Below are 17,766 nucleotides of genomic sequence, written 5' to 3'. Positions count from 1 at the left end.
GGACAAAATGCACCTGGCATGTGGCAATAGGGTGCATTTGGGTAGGGAGGAGGAATATAGTGGGAATAGATGGGATAAGGCATTGCAAATTTCTGATTGGAGTCAAAGGGAGCACGAGTGGCGACTTGGGGTGAAGTGGTGGTCTTGGGCGGGCTGTAGCGTAACGGATAATACATGGGATTGTAAACTGGTTGGCCAAACTGATGATTTGCCATCATATTCATGTAGTAGAGGTAATACAAATATGAATGATAATGTTGTTGGTAAGGGTCATAGCTGGAGAATGCCGGGGCTGCATAGCGCTTGGATCGGTATGTGTTCCTGGCAATTGGAGGGATGGAATCTCCAGTGGTCAAAGCGGAAGTCATGGGGCACGCCAGTGTAATTGAAGTCTGCAGGTAACTCATTGGCAACACATAATAGCCACCCTGAAACAAAGCAAAGTAAGCAGCATCATGAAACTTAAAAAAAACAACAATTGGTGCAATGACCAATAGGCTTTTGAATATATTTTATCATCAACTGGGCAGCCCCATTTTGGAGATCTGGATTTACTGTACGTCGCTCAACCTCCCAAAACAAGTGACAAGTAGTGCACTCCATTTTGCCTCAATCGATTCATTCATGATCAACCAACAGAATTCTAATATATCCATGAATTATGCTGTGCATATCACATGAACCTCTTCCAATACCTTAAAAGCTCCCCTTTTATCATACTAAACCTACAGGCTTCACTACATATCTTAAGGGGACCTCTTATGCTTTTTCCACTTTCCTGACCTATAAATGTAGCCAGCTGGGATAGGCTCCAGCATACCCGGCACCCCTAGTGAGGACAAAGTGTAGCTGACATAGCTTTGTTGCCAACATTAGTATCCTACTTTCCAATTCCAATGATTCTAGTCACTTATTACAAATCCGGATCCAAAATCGGTCAAGCTAGCAGGAGAGTTTGCAGGGGGGAGGAGCGAGCAGTGTATCAAAGATACATTTTTACGTTTACATGCAGTCAATATTCCGGTTTCTGAAACATTCGGAATAACCAGTTTAATTGTAAATCCAGATCAAAACAGTGACTCATGGAGAACATCATGACGCAATGCACATCCGCTTCTTCTTCCTGTATACAAAAACAAAAACACCAGCAAGGCAATTAATGAACAACCCGGGACCTGCAGTACTTGCCTTTCTTAGTGCTACAGATAGTTTCCTTCTGGCTCCAAAAATGTGCAGTTTTGCGTGCCGCCATGTTTTCAAATTCAATACTTCCTGTCAAAGGCCCAAGATTCCTTTCGAACACAAATCAATATTAATTTCGATGGGAATATCCGTATACATGACCCAATATTCAGGTTAGAAAAGGTTTAAACCCGTGGTAATATTGAGCATATTCAGGTTTTTCAAAAGGTTATTGGTGTTTACATGGCCGTGTTGAACCAGGTTATTACTAATATTCCCGTTATTCATTCATTTTCTACCGCTTGTCCTCACGAGAGTCGCAGGGATGCTGGAGCCTATCCCAGCTGTCTTCGGACAAGAGGCGGGGTACACCCTGGACTGGTCGCCAGCCAATCACAGGGCACATATAGACAAACAACCATTCACACTCACATTCATACCTATGGACAATTTGGAGTCACCAATTAATCTAGCATGTTTTTGGAATGTGGGAGGAAACCGGAGAAAACCCACGCATGCACGGGGAGAACATGCAAACTCCACACAGAGATGGCCGAGGGTGGAATTGAACTCAGGTCTCCAAGGTATGAGGCCTGCACGCTAACCACTCTATCGCCATGCAGCCTATTGATAGGGCTGGTGGTCCTGGATGGAATCCCCGCAGTATTTGGTGCAATGGGGGTGATGAAAAACCCAACATAGTTTCCTTTTGTGTTAATATCTAATAACATCTGCTAATTGACGAGTGAACACATACCTCTTGTATTACATTGCAGCCATCATAAGGGATTACCAACACAAAGCCAAAAGCATTCTGATGGAGCAAATAGCCACAAGAGTCTAGTGCCTTGCTCAAAGGTTGGGATTGTCCACTGCCTGTGACAAGTACAGAGAGTCAGCTAAAGACATATCCTGACTAATGTTGGAACAGACTATACCCAGGTCTAGTCTCCAGTCTGCAGCTCCAAGGCCCAGGACTGTTAATCTCATCTGATGTAAACCACATTGCAGAGAGGGCTCCATGAAGTCCCATAGTCCTTCTGAAATTGAACAATTATCACAGCAGTTTTAACAGAATTATCTGCTAACATATCTGATCTTACCTGATGTTGGTTTCCCATTGAAGAAAATCTTGCCCTTCCTTACACCCTCACTTGCTAAATTGCGTGGGGGTCTGTGACCAAGACCCTTCCACGAAAAACATCTTAAACTCGGCACCAGAGCGAAGAGAAGCAACACAAGCGCAACAGTCCGACAAGATGAGACACAGCATTGCCTTGGAGCATCTACCGCCATAACGTAAACACTCTGTTATGAGGACAATGCTACAAAAATCTTTGCAACATTAGCTAGCTTTTGCTAGCAGGGTGACGCCTGGTGAGGAGCAGGAGGGATAATACACCTGTGTTAATCAAACTATACACAGGTGAGCTAATTACAAATCAAAATCCTATTGGCCGTCCTTTGTTCCAAATGACACCTAATGTATTCCCCTATTATTTGCCATTGCACGGTACTTGAACATTTCTAACCGTTTAAACATTGATAGTGGTGGTATTATTACGGAGAATATGGTGTTCTCCAAGCCGCTGTTTCATGTGTGAGCTATAGGGGGCAGTGTACTGGTTAGAGCAAGCGTTTAGACCAGGGGTGTCAAACTCATTTCGCATCGTGGGCCACATACGGCCTAGGGAGATGTCAAGTGGGCCGGACCATTAAAATGATACCATACTCTGCTATAAATAACCAAAATATCATGTCTTTCCTTTGTTTTGGTGTAAAGAAGCACAAGAACATTAGGAAAATATTGAAATTTAATGAACTATCCTTTTACAAAACATTTCATGAAACACCTCATATTTCCTTAGACAAATGTGCAATTTACTTTTATCATTCACAAATATGCATTGCAACTGATCCCACTGATTGTACAAAGGCACAATACTTTAATTGGTACTGAAAAATATAATAATGCACTTTAAGATTAAATGAGACTTTTAAAGAAAGGGATTTTTAAACCACTTACACATACGCATATAAAATCTAAATGTAATCCCTGCGTACACCTTACAAACTAAGGAGAGTGATTTTAAATGTGTAATGAAGAAAGTGTTTGCCTGTCCTGTAAATCTGTAAACTTCATACATGAAACATACATACACATACAATATATACTGAAAATGTATGGAGTTGTATGAACAGTAGAATTCCATCACACAACTTTTGTTTTGAAGCTGCTGACTAACATTAAAGTGCACATTTTTTAAATCACCACAGTAAGGATTCATCTTCACAGAGCTGTATTCTTTCAATGCAAACAGTATCTAAGGCAGCATTTTAAAGGTGTTAGTCTAGTCTGGACTTGTATTTGTTCCTGAAACTTGGCATCTTTTGGCCTGTACAAGTGCATCAACACCAGGTGTCATGTCCTGACTAGCTGTCACTTTCAGAATGTCATTTAAGTGCTTGTTTGTGAGCCTTGTGAGCAAAAGCTTGTCGCTTCTCGGGACATACAAGTTCAGCCGCCTTCATCATGCATCGTTTAACAAAGTCACCGTCGGAATACGGCTTCGATGCTAATGCTATTTCGCTAGCAATTAGGTAGCTGGCTTTTACCGCTGCTTCACTGACTTCTCGGTTCTTGATGAAAGTTGACTGCTGTTTCCTCAGACCCGCCAGCAATTCGTTAATCTTATCTCTTCTCAGTTGTCCTTGCAAGCCATCATATTTTTCGCTGTGATGAGTCTCGTAGTGGCGTCGAATATTATATTCCTTCAATACCGAAACTTGTTGCAAACACACAAAGGTTTTCCGTGCATCTCTGTAAATAAATAGGACGTGGTCCATTTTTCTTTGAAAATTCTACACTCCTTATCTACTTTTCTCTGTTTGGATAACGACATTTTGGCTAATGAGGGTGTAGCGGAGAGGTAGAGACCAAGGTATTAACAACGTCGTAACAAGCAGCAGATGGCGCATTGATACCTTCTGCTGTTTTCAGTCTGTCTCAGTGATGCGGCTTGTCTTCTACTCTAATGGAAAGAGTGCGCCCCTTAGCGGATAATCCATGAATTGCAGCGAATTAAAAATATTAATTCCATGTCTTTTATGCATTTTTTCCACTTTCAAATTATCCTGCGGGCCTGATCGAACCTCCTTGGGGGCCGGTTCCGGCCCGCGGGCCGTATGTTTGACACCCCTGGTTTAGACGAAAAGGCGTAGATTAAGAAGATCAGGAAGTGTTGCTGCATTGTTCACATGTGTCGTTAAGTCTGCCTGCAAGACAGTAAGTGCTGCATATTGCTTTTGAAAATACATGCTCAAATGAATACAGCCATCCAGTTATTCAGCGGCCAATATTTTTTATATATTCATTTCATGCATTTACTTCAAAAAACAATATAACAGTTACAGTAATAAAAGTGTTTTCCGTCAGTCTGAGTGCTCTGTCACTGTTGCCAACATTTCAGTAAGATAAGTAGCTATTGGCTGTCCTGAAAGTCGCCAGACAACGTCATCGTCTAATCTGCATATAATTTGCATATGACGCTGTAGGAAAATAAACGTAATCCCTACTGTTGATTTGATATTGGCCATAATTTCATCAAAATAAACAAATATTTTATCTCAACCAGAGCATCTCAAAGCTCTTCCATCACACATTGACAATTGAGAGCTTTTTTAATACAATTGAACAGCCAATAACAGAGTATGCTGTGTTTATTCTGGTAACATGACAGTCGGGCAATTTTTGCTTTTTAGTGTGACATTTAAAATTTGATCAAAGCCATTTCAGTAATTGCTTAGTTACCAAGATATACAATATGTGATGCAAATGAAATCAACAGACATCTTATTTATTCAGCAATTTATTGGAGCAACTTTCAGCGAGCAGCAAGCATTGCAGCCATGAGGTCCTGATAAGCGGGCATTAGTTTTGGGGGGAATTGGGATGGTGCTGCAGTTGTGGTCTCTGCTGGGTTTGCAGTCGGCTGTGGAGGGTAATAAGGATACGGCCAGGGAAAATGGGGACTACTTGGCTGCATTCCTGGATTAGCCGCTTCCTTTTGGCCGGGTGTTTGCTTCCCAGTTAGTGGCTGATGTACTGGGAAATGCCAGGCGTAGGGATTTACCAGTGGGTACCGACTCACTTGTGGCACCAAGTATTGTCGAGGTACATGGAGGTTCTGAGGTGCTGGGAGGCCCACTGGGTACCCAGGGAACTGGGGCATTATGTGACTCCAAGGAACCCGAGACCCAGGGGGTAGAATTTGGGCTTGGGGCTCAGAGGAAAACATGGGGTTCTTAGGCCCAGAGGGAAAGGGAAACAGAGACCCAGCAGGGAGGATTTGGACCGGGGGCTCAGAGGGAATCTTGGGGTTCTTAGGTCCAGAGGGAAAGGGAAACTGAGACCCACGAGGGAGGATTTGGACCTGAGGTTCTGAGGGTAACATGCGGTCCTGAGACACAGAAGGTAAGGGAAACTGAGACCCAGGGGGGAGGATTTGGATCTGTGCATCAGTGGGTAATTTGTGGCTCTGAAAGCCACGGGGTAACACCTGGTCCTTGGGCCAAGTGGGCAAATTGGTGGTCTGAGGCAGCGTAGCAGGGACTCGGGCATTGGAATCATTTGGACCTGACGGTAGTGCAGTGGTTACCTTTGGGGCAGCAGTTGTCGTGGGTGGTTTGGGGCACCAGAGAGAGACAGGAAGTTCCTTCCAAAGCATTGGCAGCACAAAACTTCCACCCTGGAGAGAAAACACATTCTATGCTCTACAATGCATTGGAGACATTTCTTGCTTCTTTTGTAAATATTACCTGTTGAAGCATATAGCAGCCACCAAAAGGGACATACATGAGGAACCCAAGAGAATTCCAGTGTATGTTGTAGCCACAGGTTGAAGGCACGAGGGACAAAGGCAATGGATGTCCATTAGCTTCAGAAGAAGTGGGGAAAAAAACTTAGCGTTCATTTTGTTGCATGTGAAAGATGTACAGTAAAGAGGTTTGATGTTTGATTCACTTTACCTTTCTGCACACTCAAGTAGCTAAGCCCTGGTACATTAACCCTGAGCTTCATCTGGTCACCAGCGCAATGTAGCGAGCTCATAAGCCTCCAGAAGGCTTCCTGAGAGGTTGTCTGTTGTGTTGGTGCTAATGGAAAGTGAGAAACCTCTTATTTATATAAAACAACAAAAACAACAATATACTGCTTCCTACCAGGAACATCAGCTTGATAAAACATGTCATCCTCCACAGACGCGTTTGATTTCTTGGTGTTCATCACCAGAGAATCCCCTCCCAGAACATCCCCGAATACAATCTTGCCTCTTCTGAGGCCTGCAGCTTTGGCCTCTGGATCATCTTGTCTCCTGTCTGCCTTCCTCAGACGATAACAGTCGACCATCAAAACACATGTTAAAATAAGGGCTGAAGCCCAGCAAAGTGCAACAATTGTCTTGTTTGCTTTGTGAATCATGTCACTACGCTTGAGACTCATGAAAAAAGCTCGCCTGTGACATTTTAGGGCTGCTTTTTGTATTGGTAACTACTTCCTTGTGGCAAGTGTGGCAGGGAAAGCAGCGACCAATTAGAAGCTGAGGTGGGCGGGGTAGTTGATCATCTTACAATTGGTTGCACCTGGTCAAGGATTGTTCAAATACTGTATATAAAGTATTTTGGAGATGTAAGATTTTACATCATTGTTGCATTTTTTGCCTTTTTTTGAGACAGGTACGAAACAATGACGTTTCGTGACATATTGGACCCTATTCGGCGCTTTAGCAGGTGTCCGTGCACTGATCTTGTTCTTAATGAAGTGGCCGGTGATTTTATGGTAAATTAATAATAATAAAGCTGCCTCAACCGCAGAATTTACGTAACATTTTGATAGCTTTGACGTCATACAAATTCCTTACTTTAATCGCTGTTATATTGACGACAGTCTTGGTTAACCTGTCGTCCGTCCTTTTCCGACATCTGCTGGTGAAACTGTATAACTACAAGTCCCAAATAAAACCGCAAAGGAATGTGGCGTTGTCACGATAAAACTGAACTTCCAAATTTGCCTTTTAAAAGTTTATTGTGTATTTTATGTGTATATATATTTATGTATATGTATCAATTGTTTGCATTTGTAATAGTATTGGTATTGCTGGTTGACAATTCATTACACATATATCAGGTGGGTTGCCACGGTTACTCATGACAGCCACAACTAGCACATCGTCATGGTTACTGACAACAATCGTAAGACTGAAGCAGTGAACACATGCCTAGAATGTGGCGTTCTGGTATGTCTGCTACTTTTCCACATTCTATTGCATCTTACAATCAATCTGACATGCATTTAGAAGCATGTTTACTTACCTGCAATGCATTCATTTTGAGTGAGGTGAATATTGCACGATAGAAGCGTTGCACAAGACGTGAGTGAAGTCTGGAGAGGAACAAAGTAGAGAAAAAAAGATGAGGTCCAGCTTTTCCGGTGAGTTTTCTCCTGGTATAATGCAAAAATATGGTGGGTTACATCTACTTGTGCTCTCTGGGCTTCTTGAATTGATTCTAAAAATGTTTTGTCATTAGATAATGCGGTTGCAAAGTTAGAACATGATCTCTGCGAGCTCCTCCATGACCTAAACAACTATGTGAGTATATTTCCATGCATCCACTACGATCATCACTTTCCCGCTAATGTGATTCTCTATAGAGTGCAGACCCACCCAGCCGCTGCATCAGAGCAGGAGTTCTGAGCTACTACCGCGAGTCTGACAACCCCAGGCTCAACACAGCAGACAGTCATTCAGAGGTAGTGAAACAAAATGTATCCTCAATAGTAAAGAACCTAAACGCTCCCTCATGTGGTTGCAGCCTCCATTTGAATGGCTGGGAAAGTGCGAGTACTGCAACAAGACCGCCTGGCCTTTGCTGGACGTGAGATGGGAAGAGGAGATGGAGGTAAGACTCAACTCTGGGGACCTAAACACTCCATCAACTCAGCTCACGTCCATCATGTACCTTTAGGTGGTGCCAGGCTTCTGCTGCACCGAGCGCCAGAAACTGTGCATGGCTCTGGTGAAGAAGAGGCCTTTGGCGGAGGCCGAACAGGAAGCGTCCCCCAGCATGAGGCCAGGAAAGCCCACCACGCAACTTGCAGACGCGCTTCTCAGAGAGAAGAAAGCCCGCAGTATGAGCCTGGAACTGCAACGTGGAATGAGGTGTTCTTCGAAGGATTTAGCAGGCACTGATAGTAAGAAATTCATCTAAGTCATTTCTTCCGTCAGGGAGCGATCAGGATGGAAGAGGGGCGATGAGGCAGTCCAACAACGGACAGACACATGTGAGTAAACAGACAAGCTTCATCATTATTATCACATTGAAGTCATATTATACTGTACTATTTTTCAACTATTTTAAATCAGTTTCAGTGTTTACTGTGTACTGTGTACTGTATTGGAAGTGATTTGAAAGAAAAGTGTTTTTTGGGAACACGTCATTTTGTGTGTGTAGCTTTAATGCAAATGAGCTGTGTTTGTCCACACCTCTTTAAGACAGAGCTGCACTAGAGGGGGACACAATCATTAGCTATGGTGCTAACATTAGACTCACATTGTAGCAGCATTGTCATGCTATCTTAGCTTATTTGCTGAAAAAATAAACAAATAAAATGTACTTTTTTGTGGGTGGTGTACACATGGGACCAATAATTTTATTAAATATCCATAATTATGGGGCGGCACGGTGGTCAAGTAAGGCCAGCCTTAAAGGGCCAGCCTTAAAGGGCCAGCCTTAAAGGGCCAGCGTCGGTGGTCAAGTAGTTAGCGCGCAGACCTCACAGCTAGGAGACCAGGGTTCAATTCCACCCTCGGCCATCTCTGTGTGGAGTTTGCATGTTCTCCCCGTGCATGCGTGGGTTTTCTCCGGGTACTCCGTTTTCCTCCCACATTCCAAAAACATGCTAGGTTAATTAGCGACTCCAAATTGTCCATAGGTATGAATGTGAGTGTGAATGGTTGTTTGTCTATATGTGCCCTGTGATTGGCTGGCGACCAGTCCAGGGTGTACCCCGCCTCTCGCCTGAAGACAGCTGGGATAGGCTGCAGCACCCCCGCGACCCTTGTGAGGAAAAGCAGTAGAAAATGAATGAATTAATCCATAATTATGGATATTAACATTGATTTGGACCTGTAAAACAAAATACAGTTGCCTTTTACGTTCATCTTGGAGCTTAATGCAAGCACCCCCATCTGGAAAAATCCTATGAAATGTAAAGTATTTTTTTGCAAAGGACATGGTGAAGGACTTTAGAATAAATAACATATACCTTTGTTGTCCAACAGCCCCTGAAATAAACGTCCTCAGCTTCCGGTTCGGTGCATGTGCAGATCAACCGTGTTGGTTGGTCAATCGTAACCTGACTGAAAATGTTGTGCACATAAAGGAGGAGGCCAGCATGTTTGTTTGCGACCACAAGCCAACTCCTTTTGGTATATGTCATCATAAGGTGAGACTAATAGCAAACCAATCATATGCCCATCACAGGCGTGAGTTCCACCAGCGGTACGCCAATTAAAAAATAATCCTATCCTCCAAAGTATGTTTGCCAAACAATGCAACCCTTTTTTGCATCATTATCATGCAAACATACTGTACAATTTATGAGAAGAATTCTACCTTCATACGTTGTTTTGTCAGGACGGGGAATTTCAACAGAAGTTTTACATGAACGGCAAGACCTTTGTCAACATGTTCCCAGATGGCTCAGCTCAGCTCTTGTATCCAGTCACTGCAAAAATAATCAGATTATACCTTGAAAAATGTTTTGTACATCGCACATGCTGTCAAACCATCCTTATCAGTGTGGACAGTTACCCCAGCGGCCTCGTGGCTCTTGTTGTTGTGGTGACCAAAGACAAAGGAAGGGTTTGCATATTGTATGACGAGAGCCTCACACCCCATCGACCGATTCGAGCCATCTTCCAGTCCAATGGCATGGCGACCTGTTACCACAGAAATGGAAAAATATGGTAAACAGATGGTAAAAAGGATATATTGACTAATATATGATTATTGACCGATATCAAAGCATACTGAATATGCTGATTGTCTTTTAGGTTGAGTCTGAATAGACTAGGTGGTCAGTGTTTGGATGAGACCAGCGCCAGAGTCCGTCGCTGGACCTGGAAAACCCTTCCCCCACCTCACCTGCCTCCACTCTTCCTGTCCCTCAATAGAAATGTTGGGATTCGAGTGCTGGGGAAGGACCAAGTGTTTGTCTCCTTCCTGGCCAATGGTCAACAAGCAAGGTGTAGCGTGGGTAGCTGCAGTGCTCAGGTAAGCCTGATGTATTCCTTATTTGAATAAAACTACATTCAGTGTCTGTTGCACAGTTTTAGTTTAGCAGGCTCAGTGTATCTCAGTTTAGTGTTAAAGGTTACACAGAAAAATGCCTGTTTCCCACAGTGTAAATGCACAAAAGAGAGGCCTTCTTGCGGACCATCGGTACTGAAGGATGAGCTCTTTGTGCTGGCGGCCAAAGTGAAGCTCCACCAGTGCATCCAGCATCTCAACTGGAGCCTGGTAACACCCTTGCAACAGAAGACCATTCCGGCCCCGAGCATCCGTGCTTTTGGCAAAAGGCTTCTGGAGGTCAGCACCAACATGTTGATGAGCCAGCATGAACGCACCTTCATCCAGGGCTGCCTTCAAGACTGTGTCTAAACCAAAAACTTGAGAGAAGACCACTGTTTCCACAGTTACAATAGCTTTTATTCATCGTATCAACTCATTCCAAGTTATGCAAATATAAAAATTACTCAGAAATCATAGCAAAACAATTTCTCCAATGTTATTTTGACAATAGCATGACAAAATGTGCATTTCTACAGGGCATTAGATACTCTTAGAATAAACCTTTAATAATTCTACATTTGGCTCAGTGGTATAAATGATAATTAATTCAATCACAATGATCAATAATATGCAACCAGTTAAAGACTACTGAAGATGCACTCATGGATGTCAAATCTCTCCTAATGTGATATCTGCTGGGGTAAGAAGTAAATAGTACAAGAAAAGGACCAACTGGCTGGCAGGCGCGCTGTGAATCCCACTCTGGCGTCAGTGGTGGGGCATCCCTAAGGGGCATGGTGACGACAATGAGGGCATCCAGTCTGTGCTGGCAGTCTTCCTGCCTTCAGCGCAGACCTTCATAAACATCCCGTCACAGCCCCAGGAGAGTCCCACCTCAAACCTAGACAGAAGCACACAGAGACTTTAGCTTAGCCTTACCTTACAATATAGAAACATTGAAGTCAAACACGTCCTTACATGGAGGGGCTTTTAGCTGCTGCCACACAGTGAAGAGCGGTGTTAGGAGTGGTGGTGTGGCATTGTGTTCATGTGGACATTCATCTTCATCTCATTGTCCAGGATCTGCACCAGTTGCTGCATGGAGGGCAGGTGACCAGACTCCAATTTGGACCACACTGGCACATCTACATAGACAAATTTTGTTCATAATTCCACACAACTATCAACATACAGTGGTGGCACCTCGGTTAGTGATGAAAATGTATGCCAAATTTTGCCTAGGTTTGCGCATATTTTCCAGTTGATACTACATGGTAACAGGAACCTGAAGTCAGCGCTGTCACCTGTCTATGATGTCATCATCAGGCGACTAGGTCTTTGCTAACAAACAGTTACACCACAAGCCTCATCTTTTCTTTTGATCACGGCTACATAAAAAACCCACAATGGAGGCAAACAAAGTCGCAGGTGCCAGAATTTTAATAAAGAAGTTGAGTCAAGAAATAACTCATAGCAAAACATGAATGTGACTCGGGTCTCCTGAATCACTCGCTGTCAACAATTACGTCTTCAATCAAGGTATAACTGAGACGCATCTTCTGCAACTGTAATTGTGAAACTACAGTGTATCCGGAAAGTATTCACAGCGCTTCACTTTTTCCACATTTTGTCATGTTACAGCCTCATTCCAAATTGTATTAATTTAATCTCTTACCTCAAAATTCTACACAAAATACTCCATTATGACAATGTGAAAAAGTTTTGTTTTTTTTTTTACTTTTTTTGAATTTATTAAAAATAGAAAACTAAGAAATCACATTTACATAAGTATTCACAGCCTTTGCCATGAAGCTCAAAATTGAGCTCAGGTGCATCTTTTTTCCACTGATCATCCTTGAGATCTTTCTACAGCTTAATTGGAGTCCACCTGCAGTAAATTCAGTTGATTGGACATGATTTGGAAAGGCACACACCTGTCTATATAAGGTCCCACAGTTGACTGTGCATGTCAGAGCACAAACACCAAGCATGAAGTCAAAAGAACTGTCTGTAGACCTGCGAGACAGGATTGTCTTGAGGCACAAATCTGGGGAAGGATACAGAAAATTTTCTGCTGCTTTGAAGGTCCCAATGAGCACAGTGGCCTCCATTATTCGTAAATGGAAGACGTTTGGAACCACCAGGACTCTTCCTAGAGCTGGCCGGCCTTCTAAACTGAGCGATCGGGGAAGAAGGGCCTTAGTCAGGGAGGTGACCAAGGCCCCGATGGTCACTCTGTCAGAGCTCCAGCGTTCCTCTGTGGAGAGAGGAGAGCCTTCCAGAAGGACAACCATCTCTGCAGCAATCCACCAATCAGGCCTGTATGGTAGAGTGGCCAGACGAAAGCCACTCCTTAGTAAAAGGAACATGGCAGCCCGTCTGGAATTTGCCAAAAAGCACCTGAATGACTCTCAGACCATGAGAAACAAAATTCTCTGGTCTGATGAGACAAAGATTGAACTCTTTGGTGTGAATGCCAGGCGCCATGTTTGGAGGAAACCAGGCACTGCTCATCACCAGGCCAATACCATCCCTACAGTGAAGCATGGTGGTGGCAGCATCATGCTGTGGGGATGTTTTTCAGCAGCAGGAACTGGCAGACTAGTCAGGATAGAAGGAAAAATGAATGCAGCAATATATAGAGATATCCTGGATGAAAACCTGCTCCAGAGCGCTCTTGACCTCAGTAGACTGGTCATGTACCTTGACCATACAGACAGTAGACATTAGCACACAGCCAAGATCTCAAAAGATTGGCTTCAGAACCACTCCGTGAATGTCCTGGAGTGGCCCAGCCAGAGTCCAGACTTGAATCCGATCGAACATCTCTGGAGAGATCTGAAAATGGCTGTGCACAGACGTCTCCCATCCAACCTGATGGAGCTTGAGACTTATTGCAAAGAAGAATGGGCAAAACTGCCTAAAGATAGGTGTGCTAAACTTGTGGGATCATATTCAAAAAGACTTGAGGCTGTAATTGCTGCCAAAGGTGGATCAACAAAGTATTAAGCAAAGGCTGTGAATACTTGCAAATGTGATTTTTTTGTTTTCTATTTTTAATAAATTCAAAACATGTCAAAAAACCTTTTTTCACATTGTTCTAATGGAGTATTTTGTGTAGAATTTTGAGGTAAGAGATTAATTTAATACAGTTTGGAATGAGGCTGTAACATGACAAAATGTAGAAAAAGTGAAGCGCTGTGAATACTTTCCGGATGCACTGTATATAAATGTGTTAAAAACAGAGGACGGGCTATTTAACTTGTCAATCTTACCCAATTTTTTTCGGAATACGTTGTCTATTGTGAGCACAAACATCTTAGCTAAAAGCTAAGCGAAAATATATAGATCCGTGTCTTTTCAAGTTATTCTCAAGACACTCACACACATGACTTTCCATTTTCCACTGAGAAATTCATAAAAATACTTTCCTATTCTTGTGTAGGAACCCTGCATTAACTTTTTTGGCTTTCTGGAACAGATTAATTAGTTTGACATGATTTCTTATGGGAAAAATGTATTGCTTTAGTGTACGTTTATCAGTGTTTGGACCATCTGGAATGGCTTAATGACGCTAACCAAGGTTCCACTCTTAAGTATTCATAGCATTACTGACCCATGTGGTCGCATTGACCACAACACACTTACCATTTAATGTGATTTCGAAAGCCCCTGTGGACATCAGCTGATTTTCGATCATATTGCTGAAGAAGAACACCATCATGCACGCATATATCTGAAAGTAGTGGGAAGGAACATTAAAAAAAAAAAAACAAACTAAGAAATGATCCATAACACCTCCTAAGACTCATTTAAGCACGATATCCAAACACACCCATCATTGGCCCTGAACACTAATGGAACTTCCTGATGAGGCAATACACAGTAGACGGGCTAATTAAAGCCCATGGGCTTGCACTATACTTGCCACACAATATGTTATGTGTCATGTGATCTATGATAACACACAGCACTCATTGTGATGCAGTGCAGATCTTCGCTGCTGCAAACTCCAACCATGACAATCAACACTGTTCCATATAGAAGGCGTACAACTGTACCTTATTTCCCTGGCCCCACTCCCAGATACCTGGGGCTTGAACACCAAACAGGGCAAACGGATCCTTCCCAATAATGATGAGACCGATCACCAGCAGTTTGAAGACAGACAGGAAAGAAGCAATATGCCTGAGGGAGAGATGACAGACAAGACGCCAGCTTGAACAAACAGACCTTATGTGATTATGTTAAATGTGTTCAAACCCCTCCGGATAGCCTGCATATATTCTGATGGGTGTGGCTTAATTGTACATATAGACGCATGTACTGTTAATACCATTCATAACACAATCATCCATTTTCCCCCAATTTCAAATGTAAAGCTTTTAAATATGTATTTTTAAAATCACATAATAGGCCAGTGGTGTCCAAAGTATGGCCGGGGGGGCATTTGTGGCCAGCAGTCCATGTTTTAATGTATTTCCAAATGGGGACAAAAGAGCAAAAAGGGGGAATGTAGCAAAGAAAGAAAAAGTTCAAATGTTGGTGCCAATGATTACAAAAAACCTGACGCGGAGGCAGAATGTGGCCCCTGATATGAAAGGTTTGGACACACCTTTTACAAGGTGTGGTATTAGTATTTAAATAAAATGTCATGTTTCCTTGAGGAAAGGGGAGGGAAATTATTGCGTTTAAAAAATATTTACAATTACACAATTTATTAGACTTGAAAATGCAATACAGAAGGAATTTTGACAGTGAAACATAAACCAACATAAACCAACCTTTATGCATAACACATCCATCCCGTGTCTTCATAGTTAGGTGTGAGTCCAAAATGTCTTTCCTTGTTTTGTTATAGTTAAATGTGTGACTTAACAGCTATTAATAAATGTTTTACCAGCATCACAGAAGGAACCGTGCTCACCCTGAAAGGTTCCTTTTCAGGTCACTGGTGTGTTTATTACCAGCACAACTCATGCAGACCCCGGGGTCTTATTAACGCCTAACAACTTGGCCATTGTAGCCTAAAAGCATTCGTCTTCACTAATGCAGTCTGTAGTGAATCACCTAGTACAGTATTCATGAGGCGGTCACAGTAAAAGCTGAAGTATTTTGCATGAGACAATAATCCAGGTCCATTTCTCAAACCACTGTGACAAAGAAGCTTACAATCCACCAGATAATCTCTTGCTTACCGATAGACGGGTATAGGAAGGTAGTTCTCCCCCTCAATGCGGATGTCTGGGTACCGCTGGTACAAAGCCTGCGTGTACTCCTCAAACACCCGCTTGTACCCTCAGGAGATGCTGCACGAACACAAACAATAAAGTTACAGAAACTAGTGCACATCAGGCTACTAAATGAACCATGACCTCATAATACTGCATGAGTTGAAATCTTGTGTTAAAATGTGTTAGAGAGATAAGAAACTATAGCATCAAATGTAACTAGTGTGTGCACATACACAAACAACAATTTTGAGTCCTGGTGAGGTTACAATGCTAGACATTCCATGTAGTGGTGAAATGATTCCTGGAGTAATTTGAGTATCCTAATTACGAAAATGTATTTTCTTTCTGCCTTGAGGAATCGTAGCACCCTTAACATCACCAATGCGGATGTTTAGTTGAAAGAGCAGGAAGATACATTTAATGTCGCTGAACGTTATCGTACGTACTGCACTAAACATAATATAAGCCGTGTGGAGGGCTAGCTTTCTCTTCAGTCTGACTTCACAATGTGGGGCTCATAATTTCTTACGTATTTATACACGTTTTATTAAAATTGTATACAGAATCGTTGTACCCCTAGTTAAAATCCCACATCACTCGCCACCACCTGTTGTATGCTATCACTTTTTGTCGTCCCATGGTGTTTTCCCGTGTTCACAATGAGGCTCGTCGTATTAACCTTCCCAAGTCCTGTGCCTTTAGTGCATGGTGGATAAATACCATTTGTGCCAATGTACAATGTGAATTCATGAAATAAACCGCTATCTAAAAAAAATAACCAATTGGTATGTCATGATTAAGTAAAATATGTATTTTTGCTTGTACAAGTGCTCTAACCAAGCAAAATGTGTTTTATCCAATTACTCGAAGGAATTTGCAGTGGAATACTCAATAGCTACATCCCTAATTCAATGATAGCAAAGGTTAGCAGCTAAACTTTGCCAAATTGCTAATATTAGCTGACAACAAACATAGCTAATGGGTGTGTGGTTGTGTGACATGTCTCCTGCGGAACAGTTACTTTGGTTTGCTTAATTTTTTTTCAGTACAAAATATACTGTGTTTGGATGAACCTTTTATCTTAGTTAATTCTTAGTTAATGTTTCGCAATGTTACGCAAATTACATAAAAGACTGTAGCGCGGCTCAAAACGCATCGTAAACATGACTGTATTTCAAGACACTTACTGTTTCTTTAAATCACGTGTTTTGACAAAAATAAGGACTCGAGGCCTTCTTTTCCACTTATAACTGGCCGGAAGTAGATAAAAGAGAACGGTTTAGAACTATCATTAGCTAGCTAGGAGATTAGCCACTACGTTCCGTTGATGTCTGCTAGCTTGCGATGACTCGCCACATTTTCCGCTCGTTCGCTCACCAAATTTGAAACTTCAGCAGGGGCCCTGCAGCGAACTGCATTTTCATCTTCTTCACACCACTGGTGTCACCAGACGTGGCGAGGCACAGCGACAAAACCCCGAAGACGAGGACAGAAAAGCGTAGCCAGTTCATCGCCATTCTTTCCGGGGTGTTTCCCGACTGAGGCTTGTTGAGCTTTAGGGGCAGGTGAATGGTTGGTCCCTGGCTTTTCTTCACTGGCACAACAGCGACGTAAATACACGTGTACACTTGGTTTAGCACCATCTAGCGCCTTGGCAGTCAAACTACAACTGCAATTACGAAACTGAATTATAGCAAGTTTTAATCTAAGGTAACGCTGTTCCTTTATTAATTTGCATTATATTGATTAAAAAATCAAATAACTAGCATTCAGGCAGTCAAAATACACACAAGGGCTGCACAAATCCAACACACACAAAAAAATTACTCACTGCCCATCCAAAGCTTATTCCTCTCCATATGTGCCGCAGGTTGTGTTAACAGTCCCCTTTCAACTGCCCTTCCTTTAATTGTCAAGTCATTTCACTAGTTTATTTACAGGTTCATTGCAATAACCAAGAATATCATGCAAAAACACAGCCGAAGGCTGAAGGCTTGGG

The 17,766-nt window shown here is 42.5% G+C and overlaps 3 protein-coding genes across 3 annotated transcripts; 1 reads left to right on the top strand and 2 right to left on the bottom strand.

Annotated features, from left to right (window-relative positions):
- Positions 1 to 5,035: 5,035 nt before the first annotated feature.
- Positions 5,036 to 6,766, bottom strand: LOC131126108 (uncharacterized). Its single transcript, XM_058068304.2, has 4 exons — positions 6,403 to 6,766; positions 6,211 to 6,336; positions 6,001 to 6,119; positions 5,036 to 5,930 (listed from the first exon to the last, which is right to left on the bottom strand). Exons 1-4 carry the CDS (start codon positions 6,680 to 6,682, stop codon positions 5,067 to 5,069), a joined length of 1,389 nt encoding a protein of 462 aa, XP_057924287.2. The 5' UTR covers positions 6,683 to 6,766; the 3' UTR covers positions 5,036 to 5,066.
- An 835-nt stretch (positions 6,767 to 7,601) lies between these two features.
- LOC131126107 (glutamate-rich protein 6) lies at positions 7,602 to 11,756 on the top strand. The gene is made up of 11 exons (XM_058068302.2): positions 7,602 to 7,669; positions 7,768 to 7,829; positions 7,892 to 7,990; positions 8,053 to 8,139; positions 8,206 to 8,399; positions 8,466 to 8,521; positions 9,522 to 9,685; positions 9,877 to 9,956; positions 10,050 to 10,208; positions 10,296 to 10,515; positions 10,645 to 11,756. The coding sequence occupies exons 1-11, from the start codon at positions 7,651 to 7,653 to the stop codon at positions 10,900 to 10,902; spliced, it is 1,398 nt and encodes a 465-aa protein (XP_057924285.2). The 5' UTR covers positions 7,602 to 7,650; the 3' UTR covers positions 10,903 to 11,756.
- selenot1a (selenoprotein T, 1a) lies at positions 10,929 to 17,341 on the bottom strand. The gene is made up of 6 exons (XM_058068311.2): positions 17,145 to 17,341; positions 15,732 to 15,842; positions 14,595 to 14,721; positions 14,182 to 14,269; positions 11,512 to 11,678; positions 10,929 to 11,434 (listed from the first exon to the last, which is right to left on the bottom strand). The coding sequence occupies exons 1-5, from the start codon at positions 17,282 to 17,284 to the stop codon at positions 11,554 to 11,556; spliced, it is 591 nt and encodes a 196-aa protein (XP_057924294.2). The 5' UTR covers positions 17,285 to 17,341; the 3' UTR covers positions 10,929 to 11,434; positions 11,512 to 11,553.
- Positions 17,342 to 17,766: the final 425 nt, after the last annotated feature.

The sequence above is a fragment of the Doryrhamphus excisus genome, linkage group LG6, assembly GCF_037039965.1.
Source record: "Doryrhamphus excisus strain RoL-2023G ecotype Guam linkage group LG6, RoL_Dexc_Guam_v1.1, whole genome shotgun sequence".
NCBI classification, from domain to species: domain Eukaryota; kingdom Metazoa; phylum Chordata; class Actinopteri; order Syngnathiformes; family Syngnathidae; genus Doryrhamphus; species Doryrhamphus excisus.
Note: the sequence above shows the minus strand (reverse complement) of the source record. Positions and strands in the feature narration are given on the sequence as shown.